Source organism: Pimephales promelas, chromosome 19 (genome assembly GCF_988280905.1).
Source record: "Pimephales promelas chromosome 19, fPimPro1.hap1.1, whole genome shotgun sequence".
NCBI classification, from domain to species: domain Eukaryota; kingdom Metazoa; phylum Chordata; class Actinopteri; order Cypriniformes; family Leuciscidae; genus Pimephales; species Pimephales promelas.
This window is the reverse complement of record NC_142787.1, coordinates 22,845,541-22,868,059: the sequence shown is the minus strand read 5'-3', so window position 1 is coordinate 22,868,059 and position 22,519 is coordinate 22,845,541. Positions and strand designations below refer to the sequence as shown.

Sequence of the window (22,519 nt, the reverse complement as noted above, 5' to 3'; positions counted from 1 at the left end):
CAATGCATAACCATTATGAAAACATTTTATTACATTTGCTAATTTACATAATCTACTATTTACAAATTAGGTAAACACACAAAGCTTTCAAAAAGTAATCCAGATGCCTTGATTAATTCAAGTGAATATACTGTACAAATGAAAACAATTTAGATTTGTGCTTAAATATGTTTTTTTGTCCGGGTTTGAGGAGCATATCCAAAGTGCTAGTGTTGAGTTCATTTGGGATTTGGAGACTCAGTGGCAGCCACATTCTGCTACAACCATCCCTTCATGGTGTCTCATGACCATCTTGCCGTTCTCATAGTAGAGCATGGAGAGAGGAGCCAGACGGGTGGGTACGCAGGACAAGCATGGGACGCGGTCTGAGTGGTGCAGCTTCAAAAGACTCTGCAAATGACAAGACAACAAATGTTAGTCAGTTAATCTAGCAAACAGAAAAGTTTTTAAAGCAATAATCACATCTATATCAAAGGTTTAAAAAGATTTGTACCTGCATGTAGGCATGGTTGGTTGGAGTAAAGGTCTCGTCAACGGGTGTAGGGCAGTTACCTTCACATCGAAAGGCATTGTAGCGCTTTGGATAAACGATCCAGTCGCTCCAGCCTATCTTATCAAAGTCCACCCACATGTCTACCTTCTTGCAGAGAGGTTTCTTCTCCCCTTCTTGCGAAACACCTGGATTCATGCTAGCTGCTGCGTCTCGCACTCTGTCGCCAGCCCTGTGGTTCCTCCTGTGCCGCCGAGGCACAGGTTCACTTCCACCACCGGTCCGGTCTAGAGCGACATACTTTGAGTGCTCCGCAGTCTGGATGAGGGTGGACGTCTTTGCCTGGTTCTGCTTGGAGTAAACCACCATCATGACCCTGTTGGCTGTAAGATGCTGGAAACTCTGGTGCCCCTCTTTCTCAGCACTTGAAGACATCTGGACGGGTTCCTCCGAGGGAACGCTCTCACCCTGGTGCAACCAGTACTTGAGGAGTGCTGTGATGTTGAAGATCCTCCAAGAGGAATGGGAGGTTTGGTCACTTGGGTTGGCTTTCACACTGCCCAGGTGAAGGCGTACTTCGTCACAGGGGCTTCGTTCACACTCTTGTTTGGATTCATGATAGATATCCACCGCAATCTCAGAGGTGAATTCTGGAAGGCGAATGCGAAGTTCAGACCGCCGGACGTCGTCGCTTGCTGATATGGAGGACATGTCAAATGTCACGGCTAATTTGTCACCAACCTGATGGCACCCTGAAAAATATTTGGACAAGAAATTAGTTACCAGTCGAGGGACAGTTAGTTAAACAGTCTAGAAAGGATAAGTGTGGTGCTTAATTATCTTAAAGGATGTTTTCACACATGGGTATATTCGGGACAAGCAATTAATAAAGCAGAATGTTCTTATTGTTGAGATGTGTATTGCTGCCCAAGCCACTTTGAAACAGACGTCTTGCAGCTAATACACACGCAAACTAATAAACATAGGCTACGTGACTTGGCTATAGCTTAGAACCAGCTAAACTACTACCTATCAAATTATTGTCCCCGGGGGTCTTGTAGGCTATTAACCTGAAGAGATTTGTTTTGCGATAATGACCGGCGGCTAACTTTACATATAGGCTAACTTACACGGCTACTTACGAAATAAATGTGCTATTTTTTCCCACATTGTTTTATTATTATTATTTTACTGGTATCACACTTGTTCTGTAAGAAGCATTTAAAAAAATTCCGTTTGGCGATACGTAAATGTTTTGATCGCGAATGCAGTAGCCTGTCGCTATATTTCATCTTTGTTTATAGAAAATTGTTTTTTCAATTTATTATATGTCTGAAACATCTAAAAATTAGGGGGAAATATGGGCATTGACTACCCTATTGAAAAAGCCTAATGTAGGCTACAAAATGTTTCAAATTAATTTAGCCTAAAGATAAAAAAAAGAAAAAAAAGAAAAATAAAATGTATTGGGTACTCACTTTTGGCGAAGAGACTCAAGACCGAATCGGACTCGTAAAGAGCTGGGTTTTCGTGGCTGGTTTGTTTGTCGTCTCCGGTCAGAAAGGTCCGGTAGAGGTGCATCATGTAGAGCGGATACCTGCTGGTGTGTCGGCTCTGACCCGCCTGACCTCCGCCGCTCGTCCCAGGTGCTCGCATCCTATTCCTCAACGCTTCGTGGAATCCGGGAAAGGACACAGTGGAGTTCACCAGCGTGAGAACTGCGCTCAGGACCCCGCAGATAAACCACCTCATGTCAAATCTAGCTTAAGATCCACCACGCAGAGGAATAGCCTGTCTCTGAGATCCTGCTCCTTCACCGTCCCCTGGAAAGTGAGTGTCATGAGTGCTGCCAGGCCATCTTAATTTACTTATAGAAACTTGAAGTCTTTTGATGGTCTGTGAGGTCCTTTGGGTCTTTGAAGTGTCCTTGTGATCCATAAATGTCCCTGGGTCGTCGTGTATCGAAACCAGCAGTCTTTTGTGCGTCAACGGGTGTGAAAACATTAATTCTTCTCCTCAACCGCTGTGTATTGAAGGTCCTTTTGAAAGTGTACTTAAACAATAATATTAGTGGACTACATTTTGTTCATCAATGTCCATTTGATTAAAAGGAGAAAAACACCCCAAATACTGAATTATTTATTAGTTTAAATGAAATAGAGGAAGCAATGTCTCTTTCCATGCTGAAGAACATAGTATGTCATTGGGAATTTAGTGTGGCCAAAATAGCCTAGGCAATCTTTTAGATAGGCTATCTTTTTATATAGCTAGGTAGCTATATGGTATTTATAAATTATTATTATTATTATTATTATTTTTTTGTAGCCTATTCATAGACATTATTCATATTCGTAACTTTATAGCCATTACCATATGACCAAAGAAATGTTAAATGCATTACCAAAAGAAATCTGACTGAACCGAATATTTCCTGCCAATATTTGATAACCAGCCGAATGTTTGATAAGCACCATAGAACCCCACAGACAATTCTTTCTTTCTTTCTTTCTTTCTTTCTTTCTTTCTTTCTTTCTTTCTTTCTTTCTTTCTTTCTTTCTTTCTTTCTTTCTTTCTTTCTTTCTTTCTTTCTTTCTTTCTTTCTTTCTTTCTTTCTTTCTTTCCAGATGTATTGAAGCATCTTATACAACAGGGGGCGCTACCTTCAAAGTCTTTTTCTACCTTCCTTGACTTTCGAAAATGATTTGCCAAATCGTTAACAAAGTGATAAAGCTCAAAGATTTTCTCTGTAGGGTACTAAAATATCGACTGTTCATCCTTGCGTCACTAATTTCTCCTGACACTACCCGTGTGATTTGTTGACAAGCTTTGTGCTAATTCTGAGCGCTCAGGTGAGATTCATATGACGACACACACACACACACACACACACACACACACACACACACACACACACACACACACACACATTATTTTTCGTCACAGAATTGAAGCAGACCAGCTGTGAATGTCAGTGGCAATCTCACACATTGTAACACTGATAATAAGCACGACAGAAATTGGCACTGGGCCTTCCTCCCACATATTTAGCCATTTGATGCTAATAAGTGTCAGATCGCATAGCATTGCAAATTTTGTGAAATTGTGGTTAATTTTTGTGTATCGTGTGTCTTAATATCATCTGTCTGTCTGTCTGTCTGCCTGTATATAGCTTTCTAGCATGCTCTTTTTCTGCCATGCATTTGAACCATAATAATCCATCCATCCATATCTGTCTGTCTAGTCGACTATCTATCTTTTCTGCCTTCTATCTTATCTATCTGTCTGTCCGTCCGTCCATCCATTCATCCATCCATCAAGTTTGTCTGTCTTTCTGTCTGCCTGTCTGTCTAAGGTAGCTGTTTAGTGGTCTATTGCTCATTTTTGCCATATATCAAGATCAATATGTTTGCTATTGATTGCTTGTGTACGTGTGGTATAATATGGTAGAACTATTGGTGATGCTGACCTGTTGTGACAGACATGCCTTGCTTTGGGCAGACAGCCTAATTAATCGCCAGAGACCCTGATTGCTGTGAATCGGTTTGCAAAACAGAGACCTCAGGACTCTCCGGTAGGGGAAAAAAGGGAGCATCGAGAAGGAAAACAGAATCAAGCCTTTTGTGTGGCACTGGAAGAAAAGTGCTCACTTGCGTTAGGGATGGCAACAAAAAACAAAAAGGCCATGAAATATGAAAGGGCCTGCCTTTGTGTCATTTGAATAATGGGGATAATTACCCTCTGTCCAGCGAAGCACCTGCATTTGAAATAAGCCTTTGATACCAACTTAAATGCAGTGAGATGGTGCTATTTGATTAAGATTCAGGCAGATGCTGTCTCTGTCTTTACAGCAGCTGGAGAGATCACTCTGTCAACAGACTGACTGCACCTTTGAATGCATATACCATGATAAATAGGTGGTGATGGTTAGTGTAACTAATGCTTTGCTGCAAAGAATTTTTTTTTTTTTTTTTTGTGGTTTAATAAACTCCTCATTATCAAAGAGCAGATAATATGAGTCTTTATTATTATTATTTACTAATTCTTGCCAGACCTGGCACTTTCAAAGCTGGCTGGATGTCATGCGTCTCACATATCTCAGTATAGGAGATAAACAGATAGTCTTTAAGCACCTTCAAAGCTATCTCTTTTTAATTTGGTTGCACTGCCAGGAATCCATAGATGAATCAGCGTCTCTCATTAAACCTCAGTCCTGACATTGTTCGCTAGGAATGGCTTTTTTTATCAGTCTGATAGCAGAAATTGCAGGGACACGAAAGCACAGAAATAGCTCAGAAAGTACGCTTTTCTTTATACTTTTTGTCCTAGCAACATTGGAGGCAGGACTATATGCTGACAAAGATCATTGTTGTTAGGGGCTTGAATCCCACACCACAATGTGCTCCAATACGGACACTTTGATTTCATTTTAACCATGGACAGGTCAATATGACTTCAGGTTCACAATCCATGTACCGTACCTTTAACTCTTCCTGAAAAAGCACAAAAGATATTTAAGTTTTCGTTTATTATTATATTAGCTACATTTCCAACCGTTTACAGAATCCACTTTCATGCATCTTTATTGTTGGTGTGGGTCATAGATGATCCTTTATCAATGCTTTTATTAGAAAAGCTGAGTAAATGCTTTTCTTTAGTTTGCACTATTATGGTCAGGAATCTTGTCATTTTCTCTGTATTACAGCCAGCCATGTGCCACTCTGAATTTGCCGGGTAAACATCAAGATTTTCACGGCAGCTGGAATTGACAGAAATAGAGTATTTGCCTCTGGGACAGTATTATGAGTGTTTATTTATTTGATTTTACAAATTTGACCAAAATGCTCACTTCTAAACACTTGCTGCTGCATTTCAGTGCTGTTCCGTGATTCAGAGACTCAAATGAAGTATCATAGATCAAAATGTCCAAACTGTTTTTGGAAAAATTGCCATTGTTGTGAGGATCAAAAATAAATTCTGTTGGAAAAAGGAGGGGATGTCAATGGAAAGGTTCTAAATATAATATAAAAATATAAATAAATTGTCATTGTCAAATTAAATTTTTTAATTATAAATATTTATAACATTGACTGTATATTAAGAACAGTTTTCTCCTCAGGTTTACATCTAACAGTACTCTCATGAAGGGCAAAGAAAGATTCAGTGGCAACTTAATACAAAGTAAATATTTTACAGATATTGTTTTAAGCGCTTTTATAATCTTTTCTCTCTTTTTTTACTGTATGCATTACTGTTAAAATGTGTGCGGGCAGTAGAAAATGTTAATGGTTTAAAGAGATCTATTATGCTCACCAAGGCTGATAAATTGTTTCAGGATTCTTTGATTAATAGAAAGTTCAAAAGAACAGCATTTATTTGAAATAGAAATGTTTTGTTACAGTGTAAAAGCCTTTACTGTCACTTTTGATTTATTTAATGCATCTTTGTGGATTAAAAGCAAAGTATATTTAAAAAAAACTGACCCCAAACATTTGGCCGGTATTTATGTTTGATGAAAATATAGATGAAAATGTATATCTATCTTTATGTTTTAGGAAGGGGGTCCCTTGCAAAAGGGCTCGTCCTAAATTGGGACCGGTGGCAATAAAAGGTTTGAAAACCCCTGAACTAGAATTGTCAGCTTTCTCAAAAGATCCCGCAATCTGAAACCGATTGGTCATTTCATAACAGTTAGCTTTGAGTTACAGAAATTGGTGACATGTGTAAACAAAGGTTGCATCCCATAGATGAAAGTGATTGGGTTATTTTTAAGATCAAAGGCATTTCCTTTCATTTAAAAGGTGTACATCTCCACAAATTGGAACTCTTCTCCAACCTTCCTATGATGTTTTAAATCAAAGATTTCAAGAACCCTTATGTCACGTCCAGACAAATATCTTTAGTCCCAGTGCGTAAATTGAGGTTACTTTTCTGTACTCAAAAAGCGGCATGAATGTTCGGCAGATAACAGGGTTTACTTTCTGAAGGTTGAAGTGTGTTTGTGATGTGTGTGTGCACCACAGAAGTGGGTGATGCATCAGCACAGCGCCTTATCTCTTATTTTGCACCACCACACCGCAGCTTTGGATAGAAATATTTCTACTGTTGAATGTGGGAATAAATATAGAAATAAACATTCTTTTGAGCGGAAGAGGCTTAGGAGATATGAATTAGGCTTTCTTGGATAAACTGTCAGTCTGGTTTATCATGCTGCAGAGCTGTATCCATTTCTCCTTGTCAACAAATTTTGATCTGATTGGCGTTGACAGTCTTAAATTTAGAGTTAAATCCAAGAAAGACTCTTGTCCTCAAGTTGGGCAATGCTTACGTCAAATGCTGAAAATACAACATGTTTGAAAAGCCTGCTGAGAAATGACACAGAAATCTTCATTTAAGATTTTTTTCTGATTGAACAATCTGACTGCGTATTGTTTCCCAAAGGTTTTCCGCTGTCTATTTTACTTTTATAATTTGTGGAGGAGACTGTGGAACAGCAATTGAGAAATAATCAAAAAAGAAATACCGCTTTGTTGTAATACACTGACATCCTTTTTTCTGAGAATTTTTAACTTATTTTAATACTAGGTCATTTAAAAATGTTTTACTTTAAAAAGGTCATTTTTGACTACATGATTGCATATTGCAATTGAGAAAAGTATCTTGTTGATAAAGGCAATAGAAAAATAGCATTTATACATTCCTGTCTGTTTTCTTCCAATACACAGGACACATTGCTGCAGCCGATGGAAATGGATAATGTGAATATCTGAAGTTATTTAGTTGGCATTCATTATCATCGTCTGCGATGACATCAATCAGCCGAGGGGCAAGGTAAGAGCATCCTTAGCGGCTGGAAATGACAGATCTTCTCTCAGTTTGATTGCAGTCATCTCATAACCTCCCCAATAACAGCTGTGTGCGCCACGTCTGTCACTGAGAAAATGATCTCTGTTGTAGGAAATCTCGGGATTAGCTCTTTTACCTCAGAGACAGGGAATGTCATTTTAATAACTAATCAAAAAGAGGAATCGGGAATCACCTACAAATTATAAAATTATCCGTAAGTAAATAAGTTGGCAATGTTCTGTATGAATGATTGGATGCAACAAACAATTTTACTATCAATAATCAATCACAAGAATTATGATGAAATATTAATATGTCAATTGTCTAAAATAGATAGATTGTCAGGATAATCTATTATGATCGAATCATTTGCTTGTCCCGCAAACCTGACCATTCGTTCTCCATCAAAACCTCACAAAATTATCCTCCTTTATAGACTTTCAAGAGAAGCTATTCCTCTGGCCACGAGAATGAACTTTTCTGTTCCATAACAATGCCCTTAATCAATACATTTGTAAAGCAGGTAGCTTTGATCGCAACATTAAAGGGACTTTGAAATGTGCACGAGACAGTCACTCAAATAAATATGATGTATTTATTAAAGGAGTACACTATGTATACATGGAATAAATGTGTATATACAAACAGACTAATACAACACAACACTACCAGACTGAAAGTGAAAGAAACAGGAAGTGAGTGAGAGATCCCGAATGAGAGTGGCAATTACAGCCCTGTGCCAATGCATTGATGAAGTAAACAGTTGGATGTGCCAAAACTTTCTCCAGTTAAACAAAGACAAAATTGAAGTCATTGCATTTGGAAACAAAGATGAAGTTCTTAAGGTGAACGCATACCTTCCCTCTAGCGGTCTAATAACTAAAAATCAGGAATCTTGGTGTCTCTAGAGTCAGACCTTAGTTTTCAGTAGTCATGTCAAAGCAATAACTAAATCAGCATACTATCATATGAAAAATATTGCAAGAATTAGATGCTTTGTTTCCAGTCAAGACTTAGAGAAACTTGGGCATGCTTTTACCAGCAGGGTGGATTATTGTAATGGACTTCCTAAAAAGACCATAAGACAGTTGCATCTCACACAGAACGCAGCTGCCAGGATTCTGAGCAGGACCAGAAAATATGAACATATCACACCAGTCCTCAGGTCTTTACACTGGCTCCCAGGATTGATTTTAAAGTATTATTACTTTTATATAAATCATTCAATGGGCTAGGACCTCAATTTATTGCAGATATGCTCACTGAATATAAACCCAACAGATCGCTCAGATCATTAAGATCACATCAGCTAGAAATACCAAGGGTTCACTCTAAGCACGGAGAGTCTGCTTTTAGCGATTATGCCAGCCGCAGCTGGAACCAGCTTCCAGAAGAGATCAGATATGCTCCAATAGTCACATTCAAATCCAGACTGAAAACACATCTGTTTAGCATTTACTGAATGAGAGCTGTGCCACTAGTTTGTCCGACTGTTTTTACTGTACTGTACTTTATTTTATTTTTTTATTCTAATCTATTTTTTAATTATTATTTGTTTTGATTGTTTTAATTTATTCTATGTAAAGCACTGAATTACCAATTTGCTATATAAATAAACCTTGCAGAACCTCCTTTAAAACAGAGGGAGAAAAACAGAAATTCTCAAGAAAATGAATGGCTATATATCAAATGGATTTCACTAGCATTGTGCAATATATCTGGTCAACCCAACGAACTTGTGCTCGAGTCAAAAGACAGCAACTGAATCCTGTCTTCTTTCAACCTCATGGGGATTTCTGGGTTTACGCTTGATCTGGCAAGACATTGATGATGCTGGTCAATCTCAGCGTGTCAAGCTGTTTGCGCTAGTTTATGGTCCCGTGATCACTCAAACACTCTGTACACCCACCTTAAAAATACACCTGAAAAAATTCACCAGAGGAAAAGAACAATTACATGGTTTGTGAGAATATTTATCCCAGTGACTTCAACAGTTTGTTGGAGTTGGCTGGTACACAATAGCTCTTTATATTACGAGTATATCAAAACATTTCAAGAATCAGGTTACTCAAGCTTGACTTTAAGTGATATTGAAAGTATGGTTTGGTAAACAAAACTGATAAAATCCTCTCAGGATGTGTGAACTTCTTTCATTTTAGACTTTCAATGTGTCATGATGAATTGGTTTTGTTAGAGGCAGGACTACTTCGCTCAGAAATGTGTTTTGTGCCCTTATTTTGTTTAATGGCCCTTTCAAGCACCAATATCAGTTCTACAATATGAATAATCACGGTCAAATTGTGATTTTTGCAGCTGCCTGTTGCTAACAAGTACATGAAGACAAAACTGCTTCATTTAAAACAAACTGCTTGAAAATTCACATTTGATCAATGCTGTAGAACAAAACATGAAAGTTGGACATTCCTGATGGAAAAAATTAGCCTTCTAGATTTAGATTGAAGTTAGGATTGTAGAGCTGAGAGCTCAATGATAAATACATCGCTTTACTGCCAAGTATAGCCTAATCATTCTCCTAACAGCGGGAGTTTATGGTTGCCAAGCATCAGCTTGGTGCGTTAATGAACGTATGGTCACAGGTGTGAACGGATCTGCATGTTACTGCTTCGAACACGGCTCAGAATTTAGAGTCGGGATTATCCATGTTATAATAACTATTTCAAAATGACAACACTATTTTAAATGCCATCTATATTGTTCTGTTTTGCCTTCATATTTGTTTTTTTATTTTATGTTTAGAAGAAGAAGAGTTCAGCCTAAGTGAAATTGGTGTGTTTGACTCTCTTCTGTGAGTGGATATCAGATTTAGCTACTCTTTCTTCCAGGCCAATGAACAGGCTGATAGAAGTGTTATAATTATCTTGAAACTGATTCGGTGATGAGCAGTTACCATGTTAGTCATTCCATTTACATTTTTCAGTGTTTCTTTGGGCAGCCAATTAGGAGAGTTGCAAATTAGGTGCATAATAAGCCGCCAATCAAGAAGAATTGTCATTTGCTTAATGGGAAGAATGATTTTAGTATTGCAGGTCTTTCACCTTGATATATAATTGCTGATCACAATGTGCAAACATGCCAAACATCACACTTGTGAACATTCAGTGTCAAATACGCTTAGACAGATTGGCCTATGCATATGTGGCTCGGCTCCATTATAAAAGTTTCTTTAGTCTGTGAAATAATAGCATAATTGTTTTGCACTTGTTAATCATTACAGTGTTTGTGCTAAAGCGAGGCATGGGGTTACGTGTGTTGGGCAAGCTAAATGTCAAACTCTCATGGCGATTGACAAAATGATTTGTATTGTTGTGTATCTGTTGACCTGTGAGCCATAATTGGTGTTTTGGTAGTAATTGGCACATGTGTTTTAACAGGTCAAATTTTATTATTATCTCCAACAAAAGTGCATTACAATTATAATTTAATAGACTATTTTGCCCTTTTTATTTTCTAAAGTATTCTCTTTTCTTAAAAATGTCTCATTTTAAAGGTATTACTGTTGGATGAAATGTCAATGTGTGAACTCTTGCCTCTGTGACACAGGACATCTCCAGAGAGGTTTAGAGTGTGACCTTTGGGCATAAGTTCTGAATATGGAAATTGCTTTCCTTTTTAGGCCCGGATTAAGTGGCCTTCCACACAGCATTCTATGCCTATTAAGTATTTAATATCTGTTTAATGAATGCTCTTATTAAATACCTCTGATGAGTTCTGAAACCTCATAAAGAATTTGACATGGTGTCCATGAGCTTCTGCGAAAATGATCCATTTGCTCTAATGTCTGATTATCATCCATTACATGTCCAGCTGTGTTTAGAGGAACTGACCTGTGAATAAGTTAGGCAAATTCGATGGATTTTGGACTTTGTGTGAAGGATTTAAATGCAGTGGATTTGTTTGGTGCATCATTTTAAGGGTGTTTCCATATACAGTCAAACCAAAAATTATTCAGACATCAGATAAAAAAAAAATTATAGTGGGTGCAGGACACTATAGTTAATTTGTGTAAGTGAGGATATATACCAAAATAAAGTAATCTGTGACATATTTTACCCAAAAAGTCTTCTTACATTCGACTAACAGTAACATTTCTAAAAAATTGGGGCCAAAAATTATTCTGACACTTTGACCTGGCCATGTTTTTCTTCTTTAATGGCTAATGCAACCTTTTTGCACCATAGACTGAACAATTGGTATTGAACCTTCTTGTCATATTTTATTACCATTTTCTAAACTATAGCAAATAAACTGTTATAATGTGAGAAATGTTGAAGTTGTGTAATTGTTGTCTTAAACTTAAGTTCACCCAAATATTTTAATGATCCCATAATTTACGTGTTAAGTTAGATGTATGTGACTTTTTTTTTCTTTTCATCCAAACACATTCAGAGTTATATTTTAAAAAAATATCCTGCTTATTGCAACTTTTATATTGGGAGTGGATGCTAGATTTTGAAGCCCAAACAAGCACATCCCTCCATTATAAAATATATTCGTATGACTCCAGTCGGTTAATAAAGGCCTTCTGAAGTGAAGCGATGGGTTTTTGTAAGAAAAATAATCATATTTATAACTTTATAAACTGTAATCGGCTTCCGGTAACAGATGGATGTGAGTCAAGATCCAGTGGAAGATTGACCAAAAATGAAGCCCTTGATTAGCTGCATGAGACAACACATCTCTGTTGTTTCTCTGTTGAGAAAGCTAGTATATTTAAGTTCAGTTATTTCACTTAAATGAAAATTAATAGGTAATTTTATTGTCATTTAAGTGAAATTACTGAACTTAAATATACAAGCGCAATAAAAATGATCATTCTAAAAGAAAATTTCTGAATTCTTCATAAGATACATAATCTAAATCTAAAAGTCATGCAATCTGTTGCTTTTGTAAAGTTTTACAAACCCCTTTTCATGACATGTGTCTTGAATATGAAGTAAGGTTTATGACAACTGTCATTAAGTGTCATTCGCTCTAATGACATTTTGAATGTAAAGATGACATTGTTTAAGATGTCTTTGTTATGACATCACATAAACCATAACATCATAAACTGTCAGTGTCTTTGTCATGACATCTTGACATAAAATTAAGTTAAACTGTCATGTGGTTGGCTTTGACATTGGCTGTCATGAGGCCATTATAACTGTGTCATAAATATTTTTCGTGACCTCAACTACAGTGGTACTAATTGAACTTGATTAGCTGCATGAGATGTGCATGAGACAACACCTGTTTTGCAGATTCGAGCTGTTGTGAGGGATTCTTTTCAGGGAGTTGAATCATTCTGAGAATGCAGAAGTCATTGAAAGTTGCATTTTCAGTTGAATTTGGGGGAACCACTTGAAACATTTGTTGTGTCGAGCCATTTCAATTACTTTTGTATGATTTGTTCATTGCCAACAGCTGAAATTCTGTACATTTTGCTAATAAACCTGATTTGGAATGGGGGTTGAATAATTTCGATTACAACTGCAGATATTGATATACAGATGTATCATTTCTTTTGTGACATTGACCAAAAATATGAAATTAGGAAAAATGCTAAATAGACATATTTTCACTGGTGGTTTCAGATTTTTGGACCCCACTGTACATGCAATTAATGATTATAGTATTGTAATATTCTCAGTATTTAGGTTGTATTTGCAATAAGAAATTTCACACATACATTTTGATGGCATTACAGTAGTTTGGAGGTCAGAAATCACTTCTCTACTCAATTTTTAAATGACAAAAGTTGAGAACTGCTCTCTCTCTCTCTCTCACACACACACCACCATTTCTATTTGACTTACAAAGGACATAATGATAGTGAGAAAATCCTTTTGTCACTGATGAGATAAATATTTATGAGCGGGTGCGTGGAGGCGATTGAACCAGCTTTCTTTGGACCAGGGGCTTCATTAAACGCCAGGGCAAATCACTGAGGTCATGCGACTGAGTGAGATCCACGTCTGCAGTTCACGGCTTGGGCTCTCTGAAGTGCCCATCAGTGGGCTGCTATGTAGACATGTCCAAAAAAAAAATCTCCACATGCTGGTATCTTCATATCAAAGAGAGCTGATTACCACCAAATATTTCAAATTGCACTTCCCTCTTTCCCTCTTCAGCATCAAGAGTCCCTTCAATCTCATAGCGGCCTCTTTTCTCTTATTCTTCACTGACAAGTCCGTGTACGGGGGCCTCAAGAACGTACCATGAATTGCATCAAATGAAGTACACATCTGTAGGTTCGCTGCAGTGTTGGTAAAATGACAGTTGTCATGACAAAGACACTGACAGGTTATGATGTATCGGTTTATGTTAAGATAACAAAGACATCTCAAACAATGTCATATTTGCATTAAAAATGTCCTTATTGAGCGAAAGACACTTAATGACAGTTGTCATAAACATGCATAAAACTTATGTCAAGGTGTCATGTTAGTCTTATGCACACCCCTTCAAGTAAAGTGTTACTCACCTTTTTTTACAGTGTGTGCTGACTTGAGCATACAGAATCACTGCAAAGTTTTCCAGTCTTTCCCCTCAGTTTGTGTCTTGTGACCATACGTCAATATCCGCCTTTTTAGGGTACCCTTAAACGTCGGTTAGATGACGTTATCGGATCCTAACCCTACTCTAGACCTAAACCTACCCCTAAAGCTACCCCGTCGCCTAACCGACGTTAAAGGTAAAGCGTCAGTTGTATGACGGCCCGGGATCGTCATGTAACCGACGTTTAAGGGTACCCTAAAGGCGGATGTTTACGTATGGTCAAAAGACGTCAGTTATATGACTTCTTGGGATGAGACTGTGTTAGAGTGAGTTCCTCTCTGTGTTGTAAAGGTTGTGAATGTTGCTCATGTGGTTTGAGTTGCTGGGAAAAGGCAGGCATTTTTTTTTTTTTCAAACAGCCTGTGCCGACGGGTTAGCCTGTGTCTAGAGGTGATATCTGGATGACATTTGTCCTGACCATCTCTGTGTATTAAGATGATCTGACAGATAACTCCCATGAGCCCCTGGGCATATGCTGCTTCATAGCACTCCAGCCTTGACAACACCATGTTGTTCTGAGTATATCCATCTTCTCCTTGGGATGAAATCTTGCTCAGCTGAACTATAAAAAATGCATGAGGAGAGTTGTTTGGATGTGAAGTGACATCTCAATACTGCAACCACCACTGATCAAAACGCTATTCTTTACACACACTCGCAGTGATAATGGATTTATGATGTCCAACACTTAAAAACTCTGATGGGTGTAGTTTTAAGTGAAATGTTCTCTTGCATACATTTGTAAACCTACACTATGATACACAAATTGTAATGTTCCGCATGGTTTGTGATGAACTGGTCACAACTTACTTTCTGAAGAAGGACGGAGAGCTTGGAATTAGTGTCGGTCTGTGATAAGAGACATGATGTGCGTCAGTCAGAGCAGAGAGCATCAGCTCAAGCACCATTGTTCAGGCATCACATGCTTCACTAGAAGATACACTGAGGTCCAGAGGTCTGATAGCTCTACAATCTCACGGGAATTCGTACAAATTTTACGAGGTGGCTAATTCGTAACAATTCATACGACCTCAATATTTTACGAATTAGCCAATTCGTATGAATTCGTACAAATGACCTACCCCTGACCCCGCCCCTAAACATAACCGTCACGTGGGTTTAGACAAATCGTACAAATTCGTACGAGTGAGGTCGTATGAATTAGTACGAATTAGCCACTTTTGAATCACTCGTACGAATTCGTACGAATTGGTCGTGAGATAGGGTAGGTGAAAACGCTTCCATTTAAGCATTTTTCTGATTACACGTCGAATTCAATTTTCAGAATAATAACGTTTTACGCTTTTTAAAATAAACGTTCCAAAAGGGGCGTTTTACAGCGATGCCATATAGATTTACCATTTTTGCATTCTTAAAGAAGTTTTTTTTAATTTTCTGAAGAACAGTTGTCCACTATAAAGAAGCTTTTGTGCAATCGAACTGTTCCATGAATGTTAAAGCTTCTTCATTGAACCATCAATGCCAATAAAGAACCTTTATTATTTCATGTATGTCTATGTGTGCAATTTAAATGATTTTTTATTGTCTTAGTATTCAGTATGTTCCACTTTTCAGGGCTTATATCGAACAATTAAACGTGCGATAATTTAAAATCCAGTTGAAAAGTTGTGCGGTTTTAATCAGATATAATTTTGTTAGGCCATGTACCAGTGTTATCCGCAGGCAATCACGTCCAATTCACGTAAAATGACTCTGGTTAACAGGTTTCTATTTAAGTCCGTCGAAAATATTCAAAAATTAGCAACATTCTTTCAACCTCACAATGAGTGAATGAATTCAACGCACAACTGAATTCCCTCACTGATCTTCCAGTTATGTCCATTTGAAAATTAGAATTACATCAGTCTATTTGATGTATGACGTAATAATATTATTTTATAATATAAGTTAGGATCACTTGAAAGTATGAAATGTTCATTGTCATGGTCATTGTGACAAATTTGCTTACTACAGACCTACACTGTAAAAAAAACATCCTGTAAAAAACGGTAAACTACTGGCAGCTGTGGTTGCCAGCATCATACCGTTACTATACCGTGTGTTACTGTTTTTGTGTTAGAGCATATAGCTAAATTAAAGTTGTATACTGTAGCTGACATTGACCTTACGGTATTTAGCTGTTAATTTCACAAACAGTAACACACCGTATTTTTACGGTAAAAACTGCAGCTGCCAGTGTTTTACCGTTTTTTTACAGGATTATTTTTTACAGTAGTTCTAAATCATCAATATTTTTTATCCTAATGTTTCTTTGTTTTACATGTTTTCAAATTCTAAAACTTTACTTATAGTTTTATTTATTATCCACTTACAAGTAACCATTCAATTTTCCTCTTTATTTATTTGAAAGATTGGATTCTGTGTCAAGAGCTATAGCATCTTCTCCACAGCAATTTAGACAAACAACTCAATCTTGCTTCACTTTCATAGCAGGAAAAAACAATTATTCTTCTGGGCAACATCTAAATGGTTTCACGCAAGGACCTGTTTTTGTCCCCTAAAATAAATACCCCTTGTGGCTAAATGGAAATTTGTAGGTTAGTAATGTGAAGTGACAAGATTAGATTGAGCACACTGTCATAGATGTAATGAAATAAAACGATCTCGTCTTTATATCTCCAAATGGACTTTATTTCTCCCAATTGCAAGTTTTTAGACTCTGCTGTGATACTGACATGCGCTTACTGAGTCCTGCAGCACCTACGTAACTCTGGTAACCCGCAGTGGCCTCTGAGAGCTTTTTTTTATTATTGTTGGGTTCATACTAACCCACCTGTCCATCAGGGAACACACGAGTGATTGTAAAGTGGCTTTAATCTGTCTCGCAGTGCTGTGCCTGAGGAGAGCTCCAGGTGGCTGAGACCACAGAGGAGCCAATGCCAACTGCACACTGCTTCCTACACAAAGCCTTTAGAGCTGCACCTCATCCTCAACTGAGCTGTGCATTTTTCAATAGCCGAATTGCATAAGAGTCCTTTGATTAACTATGATTTTTCTGTCTGTCCCTTCACATTACTGTACTCAAACAAATATTGATTTTCATCAGAGATGTCTCTTCATCCACACATGAAAAGAAAAGTGGGCGATGGATAATTAAAATATTATTGATTCTATCTATTTTTTTAATATAGATTTTTTTCATTTATGATTTCTTGAATTCTAATTTTGCCTTTGAGTTGAAAGGAAATGCTTTGAGGAAAAAAAGTATCTTATGCTCTCCTTCATTTATTCAATCAAAATACAGTAAAAACAGTAATGTTGTGAAATATTATTACAATTTTTAAATAGCTGTTTTCCATTTGAACTTTTTTTCAATGTAATTCATTTCCGAAAGCTGGATTTTCAGCATCATTACTCCAGTCTTCAGTGTCACATGATCCTTCAGAAATTATTCGAATATGCTGATTTGTTGCATTAGAAGAAACATTTCTCATTATTATCAATGCTGTAAGCAGTTGTAATAGTTCACACAAAAATGAAAAACTTACTCACCCTCATGTCGTCCCAAACCCGTTAGACCAACTAACCTTTTAATAGTTTTTAATGAATAGAAAGTTCAAAACAACATTTATTTGAAATAGATTTTATGTTATATGTCAAAAGATTTTTCATTTCTCAATTCAGTAACCTTTTAGCTTTTAGACCTGAGACACTTCTTTGCTTTTATTCGACTTTAAAATAATACTTGAGTTGAAGTCACAAAAAGTAAACAGCACTGTAAAGCTGTCAACAACATTTAATGGGTTTCACATGTATATGTGACTCAGTTTTACAAGGACTCGGGCAAGAGTCTGTTCTTTCCTCTCACGTAAGAATTCCTCTGCAATACAGACCAACATCCTTTGCCTGTTTCCTGTAACCATAGAGATAATGAGTTCAGCCAATCCCCAGTCAGGCCTGCGTGGAATGTTTTCCTGAACTCTCTTTGAATTTCCTTCCATGACAAATGCTTTTCAGAGCGCAACTCTCAGTCATTATACTTGGCGTCAATGGAATGCTGTAAAAAGTAAGTTTTTAATCCATTTAACCTTTCATTTCTGCACAAATATTTAATTTCCACAGTGTTATAAGTTATGCAAACCTCATAATACGGAATGATTAGACTGTGTTGCAAAGTCTGTAGATATAACACAACGGCTCAACTGCCTCACAAATGGTTTCAATATTGGCTCAGCCTCATCAGCTCTCTAGTGTGCAAGACTCACTGAAGCCTTTGATTAAATTCTATATTAGACCTTAGATCTCCACAGGATGGCCAGCTCACTAGACTGATCTCAGCAGGTTAACCACGTATATATTTCAGTCAGTCACACAAAGGTTCATTCTGTTCCATTGCTGTTTTAATTGAGCACTAGGAGTCGACATTCTCCAGAACAGATGTTCTGTCGACTGCATTCGCCACTGCCCGGACACTTCTCACAGCAGGTGTGGTTGAGAAACACGTGCCTGGAGTGACGGGAGCTATGCCCACTGAAAGTACCGACAGAACCCTGATTGTTTTGGCTGATGTCCCTCTCAGGAAGCCATCATCTGTGAATCAATCCGCCGTGGCCTGTGGGATCTCGACTCTGCCCCGTGTTTGCTGGGACTCTGAGCTCGGTTTGGCTGTGCTGTGGGTGGTCTTGGCTGGGCTTTTGATCTTGGCATTGCTGTATCGGGTGCTCCTGCTGCGCCACAGGCTCCGCGTCGCTCAGGCCGGGAATGCTCTGGAATACTTCGGCTTCTACCACATGGCTCAGTATGATCTAAAAGAGCCCAGCCTGCCTGTAGTGACCCCCTCTCTTCCCTCCCCACCTCCACCTGTTCTCCGCCACACTCCTCCACCTCCACCGCCAGTGTTTTACGTGCCTCCCCCCATCATCCACACCACCCCACCCAGCCCTCACCCATCATGTGGAGCCAGCTCGGATGCAGAGGTGTACTCGCGGATCGGAGTCCTGCGACCCTCCAGACTCTCCAGTGTGAGTCAGACGCAGGTGATCCTGTTTGAACACTCTGCTCTTTGACAATGCTTTCAAGTACAAGCACAGCTGTTTTCACTTTGTGTGCTTATTTTTGGGCTGTTCAGACAATCTCCCGCTTTCTAAGTACTGTCCTGTTTGAATTTTCATTGGACATTTTTTAATGCGTTTATGCATTTTTTTGTATCATTATTTAAATGTTTTTATGCATTTAAATGCTTTGAAATGTGTTTCCTATGTTAGGAAATGTAACAGGAAAATACAGGGTTGTCTTTTTCCTGAATCTGCCTTTGTAATTTCCTTTTAAAGGGTGGGATTTCCTGAGGAGACTTTCCATTGCTTTTTTTCCTCTCTGTCCTCTTTGGATTTCAGAGTTATTTCTCTTTCACTGTAATAATGATGTATTAAAAAACACATTATAAAATAAATATAAATAAATATACTTCTATTCAAAAGTTAGGGGTCGGTAAAATGTCTCACCAATTGGCTCACAAATGCTGCTTGTGACATACACCTAGTGGGTGCTTTCTTCCGTTACCTTGTGGGTAACTGTAGCCTTCTGCCAGGAGCAGATGTCGTCAGGTGGTACACAACCTTCACTGGGTGTTTCGGCCCTCAACCAAAGATTAATTAAGAACTCTTTATTTTAAATTGCCAACATTGAAGACAGCTGATGTTAACAAGCAGAATCACTGAAGGACAAAACCGTATTTAAAAAAAAAAAAAACACCGATCACCATAATGGTGACTTAAATTTATGTTTTTTTGGTTGTTGTTGTAAGTTTTACTTATTTTAAATGGTTAACTTTTAAGGAATTAATTTGATTAATTATAACTCAATTCTAATTTGTTAAATGTAATTAATAATATTGCTTGTAATCTGTTGCCACATTTTTTTGATTAGATAAAGCATTCATTTTTACAGTGCATATTTTTAAATGTAATTTATCAAATATCAGCTGATGTTTTAGCATCATTACTCCAGTCTTCAGTGTCACATGATATGAAACGATTCTAATTTGCTGATTTGCTCAAGATTTTATTCATTTTTAAAACAGCTGCTTATTATTTATCTGAAAACCATGAAATCCCCCCCAAAATGAATACTTTGATGAATGGAAAGTTTAAAATAACAATTAGAAATGTCTTTAATTTCACTTTTGATCAATTTAATGTATCCTTCCTTATTATTAATTTCTATTTTAAAAAAAGTACTTACCACATACTTTTGAATGGTAGGGTATACATTTTAAAAATTAATATATGTATAGAAATTGCATTTTTTTTTTTTTACATTTTATATTAGGCCTATACATAATTATTTGTATATAGTGTAAAACTGTGGACTGAGTGAATACTTGCCTCTGAGTTGAGTGAATTACAGCACACTGCATCTGTGTCTTTGTTTCTGTCTAAAATGCATAGTCCATTCATGTACAAACATTCAAAGCTATATCTGAATAATTGATAACTCTTCCACTTCGCTTTCTGATAATGTATAATTTAGCATTTTCAAACAGCTGCAGGAGGAATATGATAATCGTGAAGCAAAAGTTCACAACCTTTTTATGAACTCAAAACTCGCCATGGAATTTATATTTTACTCTGAACTTTAGTATAACTTGTCTAAATCACATTTTCCATAACTGATGTATTCAAATCAATGATTGTAACAAAAACATTGTATTCAGCTACTAAAATGTGACTGAATTATTCAGTCACAGTCAATGTATTGACGCACAAAGCACTTTCTGGTCAGATGTATAAGCTCTATAATCACTGTATAGGTCTGCCTGAAAGAAATGATCAAAGAAAGCTGTCTTTTTATAGCTTGATATATATAATAAACCCCCTTATAGAATTATACTTTAATTTTCAATATTACTGTTGAAACCTTTTTTGCTTTTGAGCATTGCATCAGATAAGAAAATAACATATCTCTGTGGCATTTAATGTTCAGTTGATCTCATTAAGCAAAATAAATTTGTCACTTGAAGAGCGAATTTGGATGTTTGTTGAAATGAAGCTAAAATTTTTCAACACTGAAATTGTTTTTTTACGGATGATATCACATTAAGGAGTCTGTCAAATTAATGTTTCTCCGAATTGTGACTTTGAATTGTAAAGTAATTATTCTATTTTGAAAACAAGCAAGAACCATTAACCATCCTTGCAAATATTTGATGTGCCTGACTGCATGTGTTTCTGTCTTGTTGTCACAAGTCAATTGTCTTCCTTTGTTCTGTTTTCCCGCCACTCATCTGTTTCCATGGTTACTGTAATTTATTTCATCTGCATCACCTTTAGTTAATTATCAGCATCTGTTTCACCTGTGTTCTGTCAATCAACGTACATCTGTGTTTGTATTTATTTCCCTTCTGTTCAATCCGTCTTTTCCTGTTCTCTGTTTTGTGTGTGTGAACTGAATTCTGCATGTAGCAGTTTATGTTATATTGTATACGTAAACGCTTTGCAACTTTGAACTCCTCATCTCCTTCAGACTGCATGTTTGTCCTTTAGAACATGCCATGTTGATAACAGGAGACAAGAGAATGAAATGAACATGCACTATAGTGGAAATATAGCGCATTATATCAGAGTCGTAGCCATGTAGTAAATACTTTGATTATAGTGTCGTCCCACTCTCCTTCATTTCCTGTCTTCTCTCATCCGTCTCTTTCATTAAATGAAATTCTCTAAAATTCAAACAAATTCTCTCTATATATCAAGACACTTGTTGTTCTGTGCTGATTTTGAATGAAGTGTGGAAATATTAGTTTTCATATGCCCTTTAACTGAAGTTGAATACTAGCACCTGCCACCTTTGGGAAAGCTTTCATTGACACACAATCAAGCTACCTTGTGTGAAACACAATTCTTTTTAGTTTTTTACAAGTGCTGTGCAGATCACCCACCCAAAAAGGATGTTTTTGTGTGTCTTGCCCACTATGAAGAACGGCCACTTGAGAATCAGTGTTCAACTGTCTGGATTACGTTGGAATTTCCAGAATCTCTACTTTTGACTTTGCATCTGCACTCTTAAAAATGCTGGGTTGTTTTAACCCAATTTTGGGTCAAATATGGACAAACCCAAAATGCTGGGTTAAAAATGTAATGTAAAAATTTAACCCAACGGCTGGGTTAGTCCATATTTGACCCAAAGTTGGGTTAAAACAACCCAGCATTTTTTAGAGTGTGCCTCTGATTATTTTTGGTTGAATGACTGCGAAATATTATTAATTTATGGATCTCATTAACAGCCTGTTTATGAATTTTCTTGTCACTTTATCCCCATTTAATTTCCTGACATTTAGTTTGATGCTGTCAATATAACACCAAATTATTAAAATACAAGCATGGGCTTAACCTTGTGCCCACCATATTCATTTTTTTTTCAACTGCTCAACAGTACTCACTGACTACCATCCATTCATTGGATATACAGACCTCAATTTTGGCCTTTTCCGAGCTCACACAAAACTAATGAATGGGTTTAAATGATTACACTCTAAAAAATGCTGGGTTGTTTCAACCCAAATTTGGGTAAAATATGGACAAACCCAAATGTTGGGTTAAAAAAAGTAATTCAAAAAATTTACAAGTGAAAGTGAGAGTTAAAGTTGGGTTAATTTTTAACCCAACATTT

At 37.1% G+C, this 22,519-nt stretch overlaps 2 protein-coding genes across 3 annotated transcripts; one reads left to right on the top strand and one right to left on the bottom strand.

Annotated features, from left to right (window-relative positions):
• Window positions 1–58: 58 nt before the first annotated feature.
• On the bottom strand, window positions 59–2,739 carry ndr1 (nodal-related 1). The gene is made up of 3 exons (XM_039688364.2): window positions 1,969–2,739; window positions 494–1,242; window positions 59–390 (listed from the first exon to the last, which is right to left on the bottom strand). The coding sequence occupies exons 1-3, from the start codon at window positions 2,240–2,242 to the stop codon at window positions 238–240; spliced, it is 1,176 nt and encodes a 391-aa protein (XP_039544298.2). The 5' UTR covers window positions 2,243–2,739; the 3' UTR covers window positions 59–237.
• Window positions 2,740–17,687: 14,948 nt separating this feature from the next.
• On the top strand, window positions 17,688–19,581 carry LOC120490669 (uncharacterized). Of its 2 annotated transcripts, none has more exons than XM_039687996.2 (2): window positions 17,688–17,918; window positions 18,268–19,581. In XM_039687996.2, exon 2 carries the CDS (start codon window positions 18,376–18,378, stop codon window positions 18,916–18,918), a length of 543 nt encoding a protein of 180 aa, XP_039543930.1. In that variant the 5' UTR covers window positions 17,688–17,918; window positions 18,268–18,375; the 3' UTR covers window positions 18,919–19,581. The 2 variants fall into 2 exon arrangements, with proteins under 2 accessions (XP_039543930.1, XP_039543929.1); XM_039687995.2 differs by having other exon boundaries at window positions 17,689–17,918; window positions 18,262–19,581.
• Window positions 19,582–22,519: the final 2,938 nt, after the last annotated feature.